This window comes from Lathyrus oleraceus, chromosome 5 (assembly GCF_024323335.1).
Source record: "Lathyrus oleraceus cultivar Zhongwan6 chromosome 5, CAAS_Psat_ZW6_1.0, whole genome shotgun sequence".
Lineage (NCBI taxonomy): Eukaryota > Viridiplantae > Streptophyta > Magnoliopsida > Fabales > Fabaceae > Lathyrus > Lathyrus oleraceus.
This window is the reverse complement of record NC_066583.1, coordinates 322079284-322097195: the sequence shown is the minus strand read 5'-3', so window position 1 is coordinate 322097195 and position 17912 is coordinate 322079284. Positions and strand designations below refer to the sequence as shown.

The 17912-nt window shown below is 33.5% G+C and overlaps 2 protein-coding genes across 2 annotated transcripts; both read right to left on the bottom strand.

The window, feature by feature from the left end:
• Nucleotides 1-1872: 1872 nt before the first annotated feature.
• LOC127084350 (uncharacterized) lies at nucleotides 1873-3589 on the bottom strand. The gene has a single exon (XM_051024780.1). The coding sequence runs from the start codon at nucleotides 3047-3049 to the stop codon at nucleotides 2105-2107; it is 945 nt and encodes a 314-aa protein (XP_050880737.1). The 5' UTR covers nucleotides 3050-3589; the 3' UTR covers nucleotides 1873-2104.
• A 987-nt stretch (nucleotides 3590-4576) lies between these two features.
• On the bottom strand, nucleotides 4577-14528 carry LOC127084349 (uncharacterized). Its single transcript, XM_051024779.1, has 6 exons — nucleotides 13985-14528; nucleotides 12785-12961; nucleotides 12394-12519; nucleotides 11453-11647; nucleotides 10078-10242; nucleotides 4577-5225 (listed from the first exon to the last, which is right to left on the bottom strand). The coding sequence occupies exons 1-6, from the start codon at nucleotides 14384-14386 to the stop codon at nucleotides 4845-4847; spliced, it is 1446 nt and encodes a 481-aa protein (XP_050880736.1). The 5' UTR covers nucleotides 14387-14528; the 3' UTR covers nucleotides 4577-4844.
• Between the last annotated feature and the right edge of the window lie 3384 nt (nucleotides 14529-17912).

The window sequence follows — 17912 nt, the reverse complement described above, 5'->3', positions numbered from 1 at the left end:
ATTTTTATAAACGGGAATAAATTATAAATATTTTTATAAACGAAAAAAAATTTACTTTTGATAAAGTTATTTTTTTAAACTGGAATAAGTTATAAATATTTTTATAAACACGAAAAATTATATTGTTGATACAAATATTTTTATAAATAAAAATAATTTACAAATATTTTTATATACGAGAAAAATATACAATTGTTTTTATAAAAGGAAATAAGTTACAAATGTTTTTATTAACGAGAAAAGTTTGTTGTTGATACAATTATTTTTATAAAGGAGAATAAGTTACAAATATTTTTATAAGCGGGAAAAGTTTATTGTTGATACAATTATTTTTATAAACGGGAATAAGTTATAAATATTTTTATTAACGAAAAAAATCATATTGTTGAAACAATTATTTTTATAAACAAGAATAAATTATAAATATTTTTATTAACGAAAAAAGTCTATTGTTGATACAATTATTTTTATAAACGGGAATATGTTACAAATATTTTTATAAACGAAAATAGGCATCTATTGTTAATACAATTATTTTTATAAACAAAAATAAATTACAAATATTTTTAAAAACGATAAAAAATATGTTGATAATTTATTTTTATAAACGAGAATACGTTTCAAATATTTTTATAAATGTATATACGGATTGTAAACGATTATATTGTATCAAATAAGTGTATTACTTTTACAAATATTTAAAACTACTACTTGCATCAAAGACATTCTTATATATATAATTCTATGAATGTTTATGATCCGTAAAACAAGTTTCAAAGTTGATAAATGAGATACCGTGACATATAATATTAAATGTTTTATTTAGGTTACTTTTGTTTTTTAATATACTTTTTGGATAAATGAACTATAATTGCTGGATTATATTATATTATGCTTGTAATTCTCTAAATATTAAGGATTCGAATATAAACTTAAAGTTGACAAAGCATATTATAAATTCAGATGAAAATTCTTACAAGCGCACGGATTTCTTATTAATTCATTTGAATAAAAGATATTTTATTTTACAAGTATCACCCTAATTTCTTCTATTTATATCCTTATTATTAAATCATATCTTTTATTATTAAATCTTATTAAGTCAGAAGTTAACGTGACAATCCTAACCATACATTTTCCCCCCTTTCCCCTCCAAATACTTTGAAATTTATTTTATTTAGTATATTGTAAATTAATTTTCTCTAGATTTTGTTGATGCAATCTTCTTAGTTGATTTGTTGTTTCTCATTAACCATAACCTCCTCCAATAAAAAATAGATGTCAAATATACATCTTTTGATATGCATACTCCTTCTTCAAAGTCGCATTTTCATTTTTAAATTTCATATTTCTTAATTTATGAAACTTATTTGTAATGACTGGAAAATATGCTTCTGTGGTGTGGCTATAGTTACTCCAACAAAGGAGTCATGTGATTTAGTTGTTTGCATATAGTATATGTTTGTAAATCACAACAAAATTTGACATTCATATATTTTGATTTTTTTATGTTATTTTTTTATGTTGCAAATCAGAAAGCTCAAGAACATTAAGTGGGCCTAAATATGAGTTTTTTATTATAATTGTGATTCATATGATATAATCTTTTAAACATGTTTATGCCCTTTTCTTTGATTGCAATTTTTATTAGAAGACTTTTATTTGTACTAAGAAAGTTGTAAACATTGTTCAAAATAAAACCATTACCCATTCATTACTCTGAAAGTTGTTTCTATAAACTATTGTGAAGAGTTTATTTCAATAAACAAAATATATAACTTATCAAATATGTCACAAGTTATTTACATTGAATATTCTAAACAGATTCCTGCATAGTACAGAGAAACCTGATCCATTTCTTGAGTCAACAAATAACCAAATCAATTATAATGTTCCATAGAATGATTTTTGTTGGTTATACATGATATGATATAAGCAAATCCTATGCAATTCAAATGAATAACAATATCTAAATTTCTAGAGCTAGTCACAGAAAGCATTTGAGTTCATTCATTCATTATAAACAGAAAAATTATAGTCACAAAAGCAAGAGATAAAAAAATTCACTCAACAACAACAACAATAACAAGAACCCTTTCGAAATCTAAGGAATGTAATCGGTTTCTATCGTCGGTCTTGTTCGAGTCCCGATTGCTAACGGCGCTTTGGTTCCTCCAACAGATGTCATCTGCAAAGTTTCATTGCTATCAGCTCTCCATTCCATTTCCTGTATCTTCATCCCGTTTCTTATCTTTACCAATCTAACAACCAATAAACTCAATAGTATCAACAATGTGCATCCACCAACCAAAGATCCAACAATTATCCACACATTAAACTTTTTCTTCCCACCACTTTGATCAATAGTAGCGGCAACAGCAGCAGGCGCCGGGGTCGGTGCGTTAGACTCAACAACAATCGAGAAATGCCCTTGTTGCATTGTTGAACAAATGTTATCAGACGGTAGGATATCGAATTGCACCGAACCATGTAGGTCAAAATACACACATTTAGGAAATGAACCATAGGGTGCTGATTTCACATCATGGAACTTGATCAAAATTGGTTTATCAGAAGCTCTTATATCCAACTCAGGTAACTTCTGAGCATTCAAATCAGCACCATTATATGATAATAGACCTAAAACAGGAGCTAGATATGTGTAACCGGGTAAAGGGTAAAATTTCTCAGACCAATTTCCTAAGTTATGATAAACCAAAACAAGCCTCTCTACATAAGGCTGTTCAACAACCCCTGGTGGGATCTGAAATTCTTTGTATGCTTCAACACCTCTTGTTCTTAAACTACCACTTCTAAGCCTCAATGCAGAAACATGAACCCCTATTAGGCTATTAGGCAATTGAGCATCATAAGGTACACCTGTCTTCGGCTTAGAAAATACCTTAAAGGCGTAATCTTGAAGAACGGAATCGAGTGTTCTTGATGGAATATCATCATCAATTGGAATCTGAGCAAATGAAAATGACAGGGAAAGAAACAATGGCAATGTGAAAGAAACAATTGCAAGGCAGATTTTGGCAACCCTCATCAAGATCTCATAAGTTTTTCGAGTCAAAATTGAAATAAAAACCCAGTGAGAATCTAACAGAAAGAGACGCAATTAGAGAGGGTAAATGCAAGATTGAGGGAGAAAGAGAGAAACTTTATAGCTTACACAGCACAAAACGGCCATGAATTGTTCAACATTGTGTTGTCGTGGCTCTGTAGATGGAAACAATGTTCGAACAAAAATTGGCAGAACTCACTTCAAGAGAAATAAAAATCAGATCTTTGAAGAGACTGGGAGCTTTGGTGAAATGGGTTGGGGAGGAAATCTTGAGATTTTAACAAAGAACTGGTTTTGTGTTTGAGATTCAAGGAAGAAGGAAAGGAAAAAGTTTGGTTTTTTTTCCCTGAAATTGGTTTAAAGAGAAATTAGCAAATTGGGAAGAAAAGAAGCAGAGAATGGGGAGAAGATGTAGATAACGGCATTGAGATAAGAGACTGGGAGTATTAGTGCATGAACACACTCTTTGCAATCTTTTATTTTATTTGTGTTCAACAAAACCCTTAATTTTATATCGAAAGATTCCCTAATTTTATCATTTTTTGGCCTTTTTTATAAAAGAAGAATATTTATAATATTTACATTCAACATTTTGACGGTATTTGAGTTCAAAAATCATTATTTCAATTCGTTTAATTTGAAAATAAGTTTTTGATTTTTTTTTACTAATTTCTTTTTAAAATTTGGTAATAGGTTACGGGTAATAATGTAAAATAATTTTACAATCACTCTACCTAATGAGAATTCTTCGTATCTGTTTTAATTCTGAATCATTAAATTTTATTTTACCTTCTCATTAATTGAGCAGTCAAAACATATATCAGTTGCGGAACTAGACTCGATTTTGACTCCATAGGGATCCAAAACAAAGGTGAAAAAAATTGTAAACATGGGTCAAATCAAAGAGTACTACTCTACAAAACAAAGTACGATTACATTAATTAATAGAGGTTGAATTAGTCAGTGATTGGAAATGTGATTTAATGGTACGCGGAATCTAGTGAATGCTACAACCAACTATTTGCTCCATGTAGGGTTAGCCTAAATAGGGAAAAAATGAGTGACCAACCAAAGCCTTAACACAGTTGTATGTTACTTGATAAGATTCTTAATCATGGAAATGTGTTACATAAAGATCACTGTTATGTTGCCAATTGCAATACATGAGCATTTATCATCCTTCTCAGTAGTTACAACCATTTGGCAAATCACAAATGCTTAGGAAAAACTAGGTGTATAAATAAGGATAAAATGCCACCTCCTAAATAACTCCTGAAATAATGGGAAGCTGATATATCTACAAAGGAACACCAACCGTAATCACACAAAGAAGTTATTAATATCCAAACTCAAGATCACAAAAACAGTATGAATTCAATAAACAAATATTGGTACTCTATTACTGTCACTAATATGTACCATTTTTAGCAATTTGCCGTTTAACAAACACAGTGCACTCGAAGATAGTCTGCAGTTTGCTCACTAAGATGCACACAATAAATAACAAAGTGAACGAGAAATAACAGTACTTTGATATACAGACTTTTTATGTTGGCTTGTGGCAAATATTGCTATACAGAAAATAGCTGACTTGGGTTATATATGCAGGTACTATAAAAATTAAAAGTTAAAAAACACTAATGATGTTACACGATATAAGGTACAAAATTACATCAAACTAATGTCACCCAAGATATATAAAACGAGCAACATATAAATCGCAAATCATGAAGGCACCAAAAACTCTACATCACCATTGTAATAGAAGAATTTCATGTCATTTTATATCCTTTCCAGCTATAGAAGAGATGCCTGTCACTTCAGAACTCGTTGAATCCTTTACATTCTTTCCTGATACGGGACATGAAATGTTTCTTGTTAATTCAGAGCCCAAGCCAAGTTTGGCTTCTGAAGGCAGTGATAGGGATGTTGCAGATGGAGTAATGGAATCTAGGGACATAATAGGCACTTGGGGTAGGTTAAGAGGATTAACTTCAGAGACTTCCTCATTGCTCTCGTCTAAGTAGACAACATCCTGCATTGTAAGCTGATGATATTCAACAACCTCCCTCAGAAAGCGATTCTCACGGGCATAAACCGAGTTCTCATGGGCCAAGCGAGCTTTCTCAGCTAGAAGAGTTTCAAGTTGAAGTCGCACCTGTAAGGGAAATGATATCATTAAAATACAAAATATTATGGTGAAACGAGCATAGTCGGAGAACATTTTCCACAAACACGCAATGTGGTTAAAACCTAAATAACAAAATCAACTGACTCAAGACTGAATTATAAACCAGAGCTGGGAAAAACTCAAATTTAATCATTCTAAATTTGGGTACGGCTCTTCTATATTCTTTGAGTGTCTTCGAAGGGGAAGTAGGGAGAGTGGTAAAAGTTTTTTCTTAAATAAAAATTAGAGCTGGAAAAAGTTTTTGGACACTTACACCATACAATACTTGTGTTTACCACATGTAATTATCTATAAAACATGCAAATGGAATTTTAGTTTAAGGGGTCATCTTAGAGGAGCTCATTCGGGCTTATTTTATCGCAAACACCTGTTTAAAATGTTAGAAAGGACATAAAAATAGCTTATGGTATATTCATAAGTGGTTTTCATCTAATTTTCCTAGGCTCGGCAGAATAGTTTATAAAATATCTTATACAGAACTTATACATATACAAAACTGAAGAATATATTTAAAAACATATCGAACTTTAGGGAATCATGGCATACCACGTTCCCCTTTGCCCCACCTTTTCATAGTACACTTTTTGCTTTTATACAAATTAAGTACTCCAAAATTCATGTCTAGAAATAGTTTTACAAACTCATGTCCAACATCAGTTCTCTTGAACTTCACATTATGTATTGAGAACCCGAAATTCAGAAAAAGACACTGATAAAGAGAAATAGATCAACATCGGAAAATAGACTGTATTTAATTGATTGATGAAGAAAGAAAACCGCAGAAAGGGAAATAAATCCCAATCTACCCCAAAGACAAGCTCCTCGGAGAAAAAGAAAACTCTTTGCATACCATAATACTCCCTTTGGTCCTATTTATAAGAGACGATCAACTTTTTAGATTCATTCAATAATCAATGTATCCGGTCTATTATTAGACCAGATACATCAATACTACTAAGGCATAACAAACTTGCCAACTCTAAGGAGCCTACCCCACTCTTTATATTACCATATATCCTTACCGGTTAACACACTCTTTACTACATTTTCTCCGGGTTGCTCACTTGGGTCTTTATCACTACCCACCCCCTTTAAATACAACCTTGTCCTCAAGGCTAAAATTTGTATCCACAACCAAAACTTGCCTCTATTGAATACAAAATTGAGCAACCCGTGTAATCGAGATTCATACTCCAGCTGGCTTCATTCAAAAACTGCCATAGGAAAGTTGAATTCCTTTGAGTCTCGTTGCCATATCAATAAAGATGAATGCCAAGACACCATGTCAAAGAAGGTTCAAAGTTTATCTTACTCCCGTACTCCCATATCATTGAATTCCACAAAGCAAGATTGTATGCTTTTGCACCAATTTGAATACAATCCCCGGGTGTTCGAGAAACATGCCCATATTTCATATCCATCTCAGACAAAGTAGTTGCCCAAAAAGCATCTCTGTCAACTCAAGATATCTCACAACATACACATGCAACTCTTACCAATTTCGCAAAATTGTTATTGTAGAGACAAAGCTTAAGACACAAAAACACCAGAATCAATAGCTCTACTTCATGCAAAACAGTATGTTGATTGTGTTAAAGAGAAGAATTCTTGGCACCAGTGGGTCCTAAATGTTTCTCTTCAAATTCATCAATCCTCAACTTTTAGATTTTTACATCTCCTTCAAAAAAATAGGATGGCAATGGCCGGGCAATGGGACTACAAAAAGTAAAATGGAATGATCATCTAGCCTGAGAAATTTTGGGGCAAGATATCAACAAAGCAAGATGTGCCGTTCTCAAAACTGCATTTAGAAGCTTCAAACAATAGTATCAGAACTTCGATAAACTTTCACAAATTGCACCCAAATGAAATTATAACGATACCGGGTCATATGATTCACTTGAAACAACCAACTTAAGTGTGGGACGGAGTCATAAAGTTTTTTGAAACCGACGTCGGTGACTCACCCTTGGCACTGGTCGGGCAACGGGACTACCGAAAGTAAAACAACTTAAGTGGGACATGTCATCTATGATTTGTTCGAGCAACTCAAACTTGACTTTGGTGAGGCAAAGGGACTACCGAAGACTAATGACTTTGGTGAGACAAAGGGACTACCGAAGACTAATGACTTGCCGGTGACTCAACCTTGACAATGGTCGTGACAGTAGTCCCGAAAGTAAAACAACTATAGTGGGACATGTCATCTATGACTGATTTCAACAACTTAAGTGGGACATGTCATCTATGACTGATGGCCGGGCAACGGGACTATAAAAAGTAAAATAACTTAAGTGGGACGTAGCATGTATGACTGGTGCCAACGACTCAACCTTGACTTTGGTGAGGCGAAGGAACTATCGAAGACTAATGATCAGAGTTATCAATAGCGGCCGATAGCGGCCCTGAGTAGTGACCCTCTGCTATTTGATGCTTAGCGGCCGCTATTTGATGTTTAGCGGGTAGAGGAAGCGGGGGTGCTTCCCAGCCCAACAGTTTTAACTGTTTTGAAGGCGAAAATCCATATTTACCCTTAAAATAAATAAATTTGGTTCCATTTTACATTTGTTTTTCATTACAAGTAATAGTCATTTAATAAATCTATTCTCTTCTTTGTTTGCATTTACATTAAATATATGTTTTTATAGATTATTCATATAATTAGTCTAAAAAATAGTCAAATAGCGGTTATCCCGCTATCCACTATCCCGTTATCCCATTTTTGGGGTCGGCCGCTCCACTCCCTCGGCTATCTGGGATTGATAACTCTGCTAATGATTGTGTTGACACCAACGACTAGAGAGTCAACCATTAGAGATCAAATTGATATAAGTTATGTATTGACTTTTTCCCTTAGAAATAGGGATTTGTATTGAATCTATTGTAAAAAAGTCAATAGCTATTATCAATAATATTTTTCTCTCAGCTTTTACACATAATCATAAATTCAACATGGTATCTAGAGCTTGATTGGACGTGGCACTAATCTGCTGTGGAGTTTCCAAAAGGTTGGGAATATAACAATATATTTTTCTTGTCTGTGCATGATTTGAAATCTGCCACTGCTGCTGTTGCAATCACCATCTACAGCGGCATTCCCAGCAAGTAATTACCACCACCAACCTCACCTCTTCCAGAACGGCCCATCTCTCGAAACTCGTCGTCAAACGCTGCTTTATGCCCGCTTCTTCTCTGCCATGCGAGTCTCACTCGCCACCGTCTCCCCGGGGCATTAAGGTGCGTCCAGTCGACCCTCCAGTCTCCATCTTGCTCGTTCAAACATGGTTCTTCCTTCTCTCTTCTTGAATCCATCTCCATGGGAACATTGTAGCTGCTGCATATATTCTGTGATCCCACAACAACACAACTGGCAAGGACCTATTGGTTGACGGAGATAGAATGCAGTCCAGCAGCCTTAGCATTAGAAACTCAGCCAGCAAGTGGCTTTAAGTTTTGATGACCCTATTGGCCTACTCTAAAAAATTATGTACATGTTTCCTATCTAAAATCATTTTCAAGCAAACCAATATTAGTTTGGACCTGGCCCATTAAGGTTTAGAGTGACACTCCACTTGTAAATTGCTTGATTGGTCCCTTGATATCCCTTTCTCATCAAAGTCAAATCTGCAGTCAAGTCAAGCGCTAGATCCACTGTACTGAATATCCATTTTGCCCTTAATTTCTCTAGATCCATCTCTCCCTTAATTTCACTAACAAATACAAAAATACCATATTTCCGTTTTTCTTGTTTTCAAAACTGTGTACAGAAAACAGTTAAACACAGTTGTTTTCACTGTTTTCTATATAAAACTTTGAAAACCATAACTGTCAATCTTGGATACAGAACAGTTGCATGGAGCGGGCGGGCGCTATTCAATATATTTAGGAGTTATTATAAAATTAATATTAATAAACACAGCTGCTGAAAAATGAAATAAATTACTCAATTCATGAAGTATTCATGATTAAGTAAAAGCCATAAAATGAAGCAAGACATAAAGAAGGAAGAATCAACATAAGAAATAAAAGCTAATTATCAACAAAATAAGTGAGACAAAAACAGAGAAAGGAAGAAAAGAAGCAGAGAAGTAAAGAAAGAGACAAACAGTAAGAATCGAAATAAAGAGAAGAAAAGAAAGAACTTGACCTGCGAGCAGAGAGAGGAATGAGTCGTGCAGTCGCAGAGAAAGAAAGAATGGTGGGGCACAAACATACAGAGAAGAGAGGAATGATTCATAGTATCGTACGGAGTTGCATGGTAGAAGAAGAAAGGATTTAGAGTTTTTGGGTTGAAATTCCCAAATCAACCCGTCAAAGGGTCTAAACTTAAGGGTACAGTAATCTTTTGGCCAATCATAGCTGTGGCGGCCGCACCTCTCCAACCACGGAACACAACGTATTTTTGTACCACTATCCCGGCCGCTATCACCGCTATGCTCATTTGAGACACACCGACGCATGTGAGGGCGTGCATCACTATCACAATTCACACTTTATCACTATTTATACTGTTAAGCATAAAAAACCTGCCAACTAAGCAGCCTACCCTCTCTTTATTAATCATATATCCTTACCACACTTTTTAGTACATTATATCCCCCAGCGCTTACTTAGACTTGGGTCTCTAACACTATGTGATTCATGTAATTGTAGTCATGGGATGAGTTTGCAAAAAGGTAGGAGTTGTCTATGTATAGGGAGATATGAAGTATGCGAAATGAACAATAGATGACATGATAACCTTTAAATATCTATCTCACTGAAAGACAGGGTTCATAATGAAACTAAAAGGAAGTCAGCAAACAAAAAAGATGCATACCAAATCATCATCATCTTGGCTATCTCCCCTTTCGCGATTTATACGGAGGATTTTATTTTCTTCCTCTAATTGAGCACATCGATCCTTTGCAAATGCCAGATCAGCTTTGACAGTCTTCAACTCCCGAAGAAGCAATTTTGCTTTGGCAGCCATTGCCATTGCAACCTGCACAAAAACCAGATAGTAAATAATGCTTCAAAGACATTCATATCTTCTGATAAATAAACAAACCTACTCAAATTAAACATTTTCTTTGGGAAGGAAGGGAAGGATATATAAAATCAAAAACATTAATGACAATCCTTTACCTTAAAAAAAACATTAAAAAGAAAAGAAAATGAATGAACATAATTATCTGTTATTGGAAGAATCAAAAACATAGTATATAAGAGCAGTAAAGGCCAGAGTAAGAATGAGTTGAGACAGAGCTGAAAACTAACACCAAAATATTAGTATAGCATTACTCTTGCTTCAGACTTCATGTCCATAAAATGGACCAAGGAAAAATATCACCCTGAGTAAGCTTTAGCCCCCAAAAATATTTACAGATGATAACAGGTTCACAGCTTAATTTTATGACAGACAAAATTAGTGATTAGAAGGTGAAAAGATGGCTGGATTTAATAGATATATTCAATGGAACCAGAGGACAGAAACATCATTTAGCAATGTGATATAACATGTGTCAAACTAGTGTATATTGTGGTTTAGATGAAGGAAGAAATTAGCTTTTAGAATCTGAAAATTAAAATAGTAAATAATTGTACTGGACAACTATAAAGCACTGCTGCCTATCTTTGTCATATGTTAGGCATGGTCACTCAAACAACACTCCAACATATTTGTAATTTTAGGAATTAAAAGGATGAAAGATTAAAAACAGTAGCAAAAAAGTCTATATTTCCATATAGACTTTTTTAAACATGTAGCAAAAAAGTCTATATTTCCATATCGATTTGCATGCACAAACACGCAGTCTTAATAGTTTGAGGTGCTTGTGCTTTTTACTTTGAGGTGTGATAGTCACTGTATTATGTCATTTTAAATCTTGTACTATCCATGTGTTTGCTTCATAGCATAAATTGGTTTCCATGAATCAGTCATAGATTGAGGCTTCAATAGACAAACACGCTCAAATTTTTCTAACTTCAATCCTATCGCAATTCTTGGATTGGCTGAATCTGATAGCACAAGATATTTAAAACACAACCAACACAACAATGCAGTATATTTTAGCAAAAACACATGAAAATGTGTGACAGATAAAACTTTAAAAACAAAAATAAACCAAGAATGTTTAACATTTGTTGCTACAGAACTTAACCCCACAGGTACTATTACCACATAAAAAAGTGATACACAGTTGCCACCTTACGTCGCGAGATGCCTTCAGCTGAAGTTCTTGGTCTGCTTGCTTTGGCGACTTCTGGGTCCGCACCTGGGGTTCTTGCAACGTAGTAGAATGGTTTGTTTCCTGATTTTGTACTAAAATGCTTGGCTTTTTCCTGATATGTTTACGGGTTTCCTGAATGATATCTGAAGTCCGATTCTCAACAATTGTAAAACCTTCCTGCGGACACGAATTGTAAGGGCATAATAAGATCACAAAGCATATCCTCATGGAAGAGGAGAATATGTAGTTACATTTGAAGTTCAAAAGAATAGGATAAACAACCTACTATAATACATTCCCATAATCCCATCCCTGTCAATTACATAAGTCTAGGTCCAAAAGGCAAATGCATAAGTAAAATACCGAAGTAGAAATAAGATAAACATCCCATCCGACCAAGGTTGTCAAATCGGGATCTTGCATAAGATCGGGAGGGGATGGTAAGATCGTGACTAAGATCGGAAGATCTTGCTCAATTATTTTCGTAAGATCGAGAGGGGGTAGCAAGATCGCAGAACATAAGAACGTAACAAAAATCGTAAGATACTACTTAAACAGACAATAATACTACATGATATATTCGTAGGCAAGTGTATTCATAGGAAAATGGACGCCGCCGGACCGAAATTGTTGTGCCTTTGTATCTTGTCATCCTTCTCGCTTGTAATGCTGGTGGCCGGAAAATGGTCGATTATGGCCGGAATTGGCCAATCGCACATAATCATTAGTTTTACCATTTTTTCACAATTTGACTACCACACACGATTCTACTTAAGATCTAGATTGTTTGGGGTGAGTGAGATCGTAAAATCATAAGATTTTAAGATTTAGATCGTGATTTTGATAACCATATCCGACCACAACTATAAAGAATGAAAATATTGATCTAAACATTAGCAAAAATAAATTATATCAAAGCTCACCTCGAAAGATTTACCAATGGTGCCACCAATATGAGTAAGCGAGGATGTGATCGCACCTAACCCCCTAATAATTGTTGGACTGTCCCTTTTGAGATTTCCCTCCTCTAAGTGATTCAAATTTTGGCCCTGCACAGAGAATGACACCAGCATACAATTTTACGGTTCAAAAATAATGAATAAGCAGTTAATTACTAGTCAGATGAAAGAGTGTGAAAATTAAGTGCATGGTTGTATATGGCCCCCCATTTTGTGTACTTTGCTTTGCAGTAAAAGCTGGATCTACGGATCAACGAAATCATATCAAACTATTCAATTTCTTTCCCAGGGATAACATACAATTTACAAAGCAGCATCCTAGATGAGGACTTGAGAGGGAGATATATAAACTCACCTTGCCCGTAGATGATACACCAGGAAATTGTGACCTTGGTGTCCCGGGCATTTCAGATTCCCGTGTTAAACCATCATCCTCAATCATTGATTTTGCTTTTCTAGCAAGAACACCCCAAAATCCATTCTTTGACTCATCCAATCTCTTCATAGATGTATATTCATAAGCTCTTGAATCCTATAATTACAAACACCGTGTTAAGTTTAGCAACACTAGCCTAAATTTTGACCCTGAATGATACATTTGGCAGAGACTAAAGAATAAAGATTGAGTAAAGCAGAGAGAAAAGTAAGCATATGTTAGACATGCATTTCCAATCTTCACTGCATTCAAATGAAATCACCATTTGCTCTAGGTTACATGTGCATAATAATTGTAACAAATAGACCTTGCAGATGTCTCATCTAATTATGTACTATTACAACAAATTTGGAACTAGAATTGTATGCACATCAACAATTAATGGAAGCAGCTTCCACATCTGGGTTATGGTCAGAGAATTAATCTAACAAGAAAAATAACCACACAAAAAATGAAGTAAGGAATCCTCAGAGAAAGAGAAATAGTCACACACACACAAACACACACACACACACACTCATCACAAATGCCATGCATTTCTGACTTGAAGGTCTTCTAAGGAATTGGAGGTGATAGAGTTTATGAGCTAGTTTGAATAAACCTTCCAATATAACCATTTATAGAGACTAGAGAGAGACAGAAAGGTGGTACTAATATCTCATAAGTTGAAATCAACTTCTACACCTTAACTTCTACAAAAACTCCCTTTACACCCTATCTACTACAAAAACTCCCTCGCCTAACTTCTTCACTTCAGTAAGAAATTTCTTGTAAGTGAGTAAAACTTCATTTCAGTTGAGATAGAGATAGATATACTCCCATAAACTAGAAGCTAATCCAAACTGGAGCTATAAACACCAGGTTTTCACTAATTTTCTTAAATTTGATGTAATTCTAAATTGCCTGTTACACACCATTGCATCTTCTACACTGATGTATTTCTATTCAGTTCAGCTTTTCCCTTTTTAACTACAGTTTTAGAAGAATTTTGATCTGTAACTAAATTTCTTCTCTCTTTGAAAAAAAACATTATACTATATATTAATCAACAATAAGAATACTTCAAAAATCATATGCTACAAAAAACAGGAAAAATCAAAGAGTGAGAAAGAGAGGGACCTTGGCGGATGGAGGAACAGTTGGAGTAGGTTGAGAACGATGAGAGGAGAGATTGGAGTGACCATAAAGAGACGAGAGCGAAGAATCACGCCGCGCCGAAGAAGCTCTGATAGCTTTAGCAGCAAGTGAAGACGAAGAAGTGTCAACGCCTTCATAGTTGGAAGAAGAGGAAGAAGGTGTAACAGGATTAGGGTTAGGGTTTCGAATTGCTTCGTTTTCGAAAATCGAAGGAGAAGACTTTGAAGTTCCGTATTGTTTTCTTCTATACGCCATGGAATCAAGCTCTCGATTTTCTGGATCCAATTGAATCTCTGCACGAAATGAAACGAACGAAAGTAGCACGGTGAGGAACCACCACTTCCAGAATCTTCGTCGGTGGTACTGGATTCGTGATGCGATCATGAACCGCTGGAAATTAATATTCAATGAGGAAGTAGTAGAACTCTGATGCGGCCGGGTTTATTACATCATGTTAAAGATTTAAAGTTAAACTAATGGTTTTGGAACCAAATTAATTTGCAGTTTATATCTTTTAATTTTTGTTTTTAGAGAAAATAGGAGAAACTATCATATTAATAATTTGAATTATTAGATCAATGGTTTTTTATTGGATGAGCGGATAAACTTTTGTTCTTGTCTTTTGTGTAAATAAGTACGTTTTTATCTATATTAATCTTTACTAATATATAAAGAGAAAATATGATTTTGGTGTATTTTTTTTTTCTTTCAAATATATTCTTTTTAATTTTATTTTAAATCTTAATTTCTCTTTCCCACAAATAGCGGAGATACAACGGTTTATTATTTTTCACATTATTATCTTTAAGTATTTTATATATAATTAAAATTAAATAAAAATATAATATGATTTATATTTTATGTGAATCAGTATTTGATTTTACCCTTAGATAACTTAGATAATAATTTCTAATAACTTCTATTGAAACCACTATTATTATTTTTCACATAATTTTCTACTATTAACTTCTTATATAACTTCCAGTAAAAATTAACATTAAATAAAACAATATTATATATATTTTCACGTATGTTTATTAAAAAATCGGACAGACGGGCACACGCTAGTGATTATAAACTAAATGGGTTGTCAACTCTATTCTTAAAATTGTAAGTGTAGATTATTTTCATTAACAAAATTCGTAAAATAGTATTAAAAAAATCACTAAAATTGAAGATTGTCCATCAAACTCATTATGTATTAATAGTTAGTTTCATATACACTAAATTTGGACATTTTGTGTATAATCATTATCATGTTATTCTACTGTATTAGAGGACAAAACTTAGATTTGTTTGGTATTTAAATTGTCTTTCATTATGATGATTTAAAGATAAAAGTTCTTCATATCCTTTTATTAAAGATGTTTAAATAGAGACAATTGTTATACCATATATTTTACTCTGAATTTTTCACTTGCATTAGCATAGCATGATCATTTCATTTGATCATGTATTCCTTCAGTCAAAAATATTCATTAGAGTTTAGGTGAAAAGTCAGGAGATCTGGCATTTTATCTGATCTTAATGGCATACGTCATTCATCTATGGATTGAGGAATCAAGAGTTTTTCTTAATATCAATGCATCATCCACTTTATTGTCTGAGGTCTTAGAGGTTCAGAGGGATGACAATTAAGAGTATTGTTGTCATTTGAACCTTTTTAAGGTTTTAACTGTCATTTATGATTGAGAGTTAAAGGTAAATAGTCCAAGAGTTGACTTTTCGTAATTAGTCCTCCATTTATAATTCATCTGTAACATTGTCATTTATCATCATATTTTAGAATAAAAGTCAAAAGTTAAAGTCTGATTCTGTTGACTATTGTTGCTAGTTTGTTTGCATTGTTTACATTTTGCATTTATTTTCCTTACCATTTTATATCAAAAGTTAATTGAACTTGCATTTTTTATATTTGAATTTGTATATCAAATATTGAATTTGCATGTTTTAATTGATTTTTAATATATAAAATAAAACAAATTGCATTTTACTAATTAATTCAAATAATTGTTTTTACATTACATTTCAACATTCTAAGTCCATCATTTTCATTTTCATTAGTACACACATTTTAGTACACATAATACCTATTGTAGCGGTAAATTCATGACCATCAAGCTATAGATAAACTTGACGTCAATAAAACTAGAGTCGCCACCGCGCTTTTATTGTTTCCAAAGGAAAAGGGAAAAGTATGAACAAAACTCAAAGATAAGAAGTTTTCAAATCAAAACTAATAAAATGCCAAAGATTACAGGTAAGGGGGTTGGTTACACATAGGGAAGGTGTTAGCATCCAAAGTATCATAGGTACTCCTAGGGAGTCCTTTTTTTGTGCATATGTTTTTAGATATAAATGATGTTTGATAAAATATAGAATGTGGGGATGAGAAAAGAATGCATTGATTATATTTTTGTGTTTGACAAGACTTTCGGTCTTATGTCTACGTACCAACATGAAAATGGGGGTTCAAAACCCCGTAGTTCGTGGTAAAAATTTCAAAGAAGTTGATGAATTGATTTTAATAAAAAGTTTAATAAGAAAGGGACACAAGAGGCCAAAGGTTTGAATGGGGTTGTCAGTTTTTTTTGTCTTTTGAAATTTAAGTCAATATGGTTAAGTTTATTTATAAGTTTGATTTAAGAAAAAAAATTAAAAAATTCAATGGCATAAGGCCAAGGCTTCTAATCATTAAAACATGTTTAAGTTTGAAATCACAAGCAAAGAAAGTTTTTGAAAAGAGGGAGAGATTTTGAAATTACAAAAGTGGAAGGAGATGAAGAGACCACCCTAAGCAAAAATTAAAAGTTAAGAGTTGAAAAGATCTAACCAATGGGATGCAATCCAACAAACAAGAATGTCATATAGAAACTCATTTTCCTTTGGACTTTGACAAGCAATAAGCAATAAGCAATATTCAAGCATCATATGGCATCAAATAAAGATAGCCATAATATTCAAACAAGCATTCCAATAGCTAGCAGTCTTCAGTGTCTTCCCGTGTAGCGGATGAAATATTCCTTGATCCACTCAGAACATTAGACATGGACAATAATAACAAAATAAACAATTAAGCACGAAGACAGAGTATCAGATGGATCAATAAAGACTATCATTCTATCAATAAAATTTGAGTTTTTTTCCCATTTGTTTGTTAATCTTATTTTGTTTTAGTTTGCAAAATTTCATTTATTTTTGATAACTTTTGATTTTTTTAAAACAATCATACTTTTTGAAAGTTTACAAAAAAGATATGTATTTTCCTCGACTTGTGAATACAAAAGAGGAACGTTAATGGCAATCCCAAGGATGGTAAGGTCCTGAAGAGTGGAATTTAGTGACTTCCCCAAGACGGATCTTCTTTTATAATAATCCCCTACATCAGATTGCAAGAGTGGTGGAGTCCCTAACAAGTCTCTGTCAGTATCTCCATCTTGTTGAGATTAATCGAGTATCTGGTTGTACTATATTATCAGTCTAACAACTTTGTGTTTGTTTTATCAGCATAATCATACGCATGTACATAGCATCATGATGTTCATTTACGCATTTTTCATTTCTCGATGCTTCCCCACCACTCTCTGGAACTTTTCTTCCCACGGAGTGTGTGCGTCCTCTCGCCAATAGAGTGTCGATCTTATGTAAAAAGAGTTTACCCTTTCTAATTCCCCATTGAGTCTGATCCTCGTGGAAGATTTTATTTCAGTTTTCCCCTCCAGTTCATTATCTGGATGCAATCAATCTCCATTTGAGTTCATGTCCTCATTGGATTGAAGTCCTCTTTGACCACTTCTCTCCAGTTCATTCTTGGGTTGAACTTTGGTCCCTTTTGATTGGTTATATTTGTTAAGCTATCACTTGGCTAGTAGTTGGTAATCATTATTTTGAGCTTATTACCTTTGTTAAG

Excerpts from the sequence above, each read along its gene's own strand:
- LOC127084349 (XM_051024779.1), bottom strand. The coding sequence starts at position 14,386 with ATGATCGCATCACGAATCCAGTACCACCGACGAAGATTCTGGAAGTGG. Across the intron at positions 12,962-13,984 it reads CTGTTCCTCCATCCGCCAAG|GATTCAAGAGCTTATGAATA; the intron begins GTCCCTCTCTTT and ends TTGTAATTATAG. Across the intron at positions 11,648-12,393 it reads CCATTGGTAAATCTTTCGAG|GAAGGTTTTACAATTGTTGA; the intron begins GTGAGCTTTGAT and ends TCGTGTCCGCAG.
- LOC127084350 (XM_051024780.1), bottom strand. The coding sequence starts at position 3,049 with ATGAGGGTTGCCAAAATCTGCCTTGCAATTGTTTCTTTCACATTGCCA.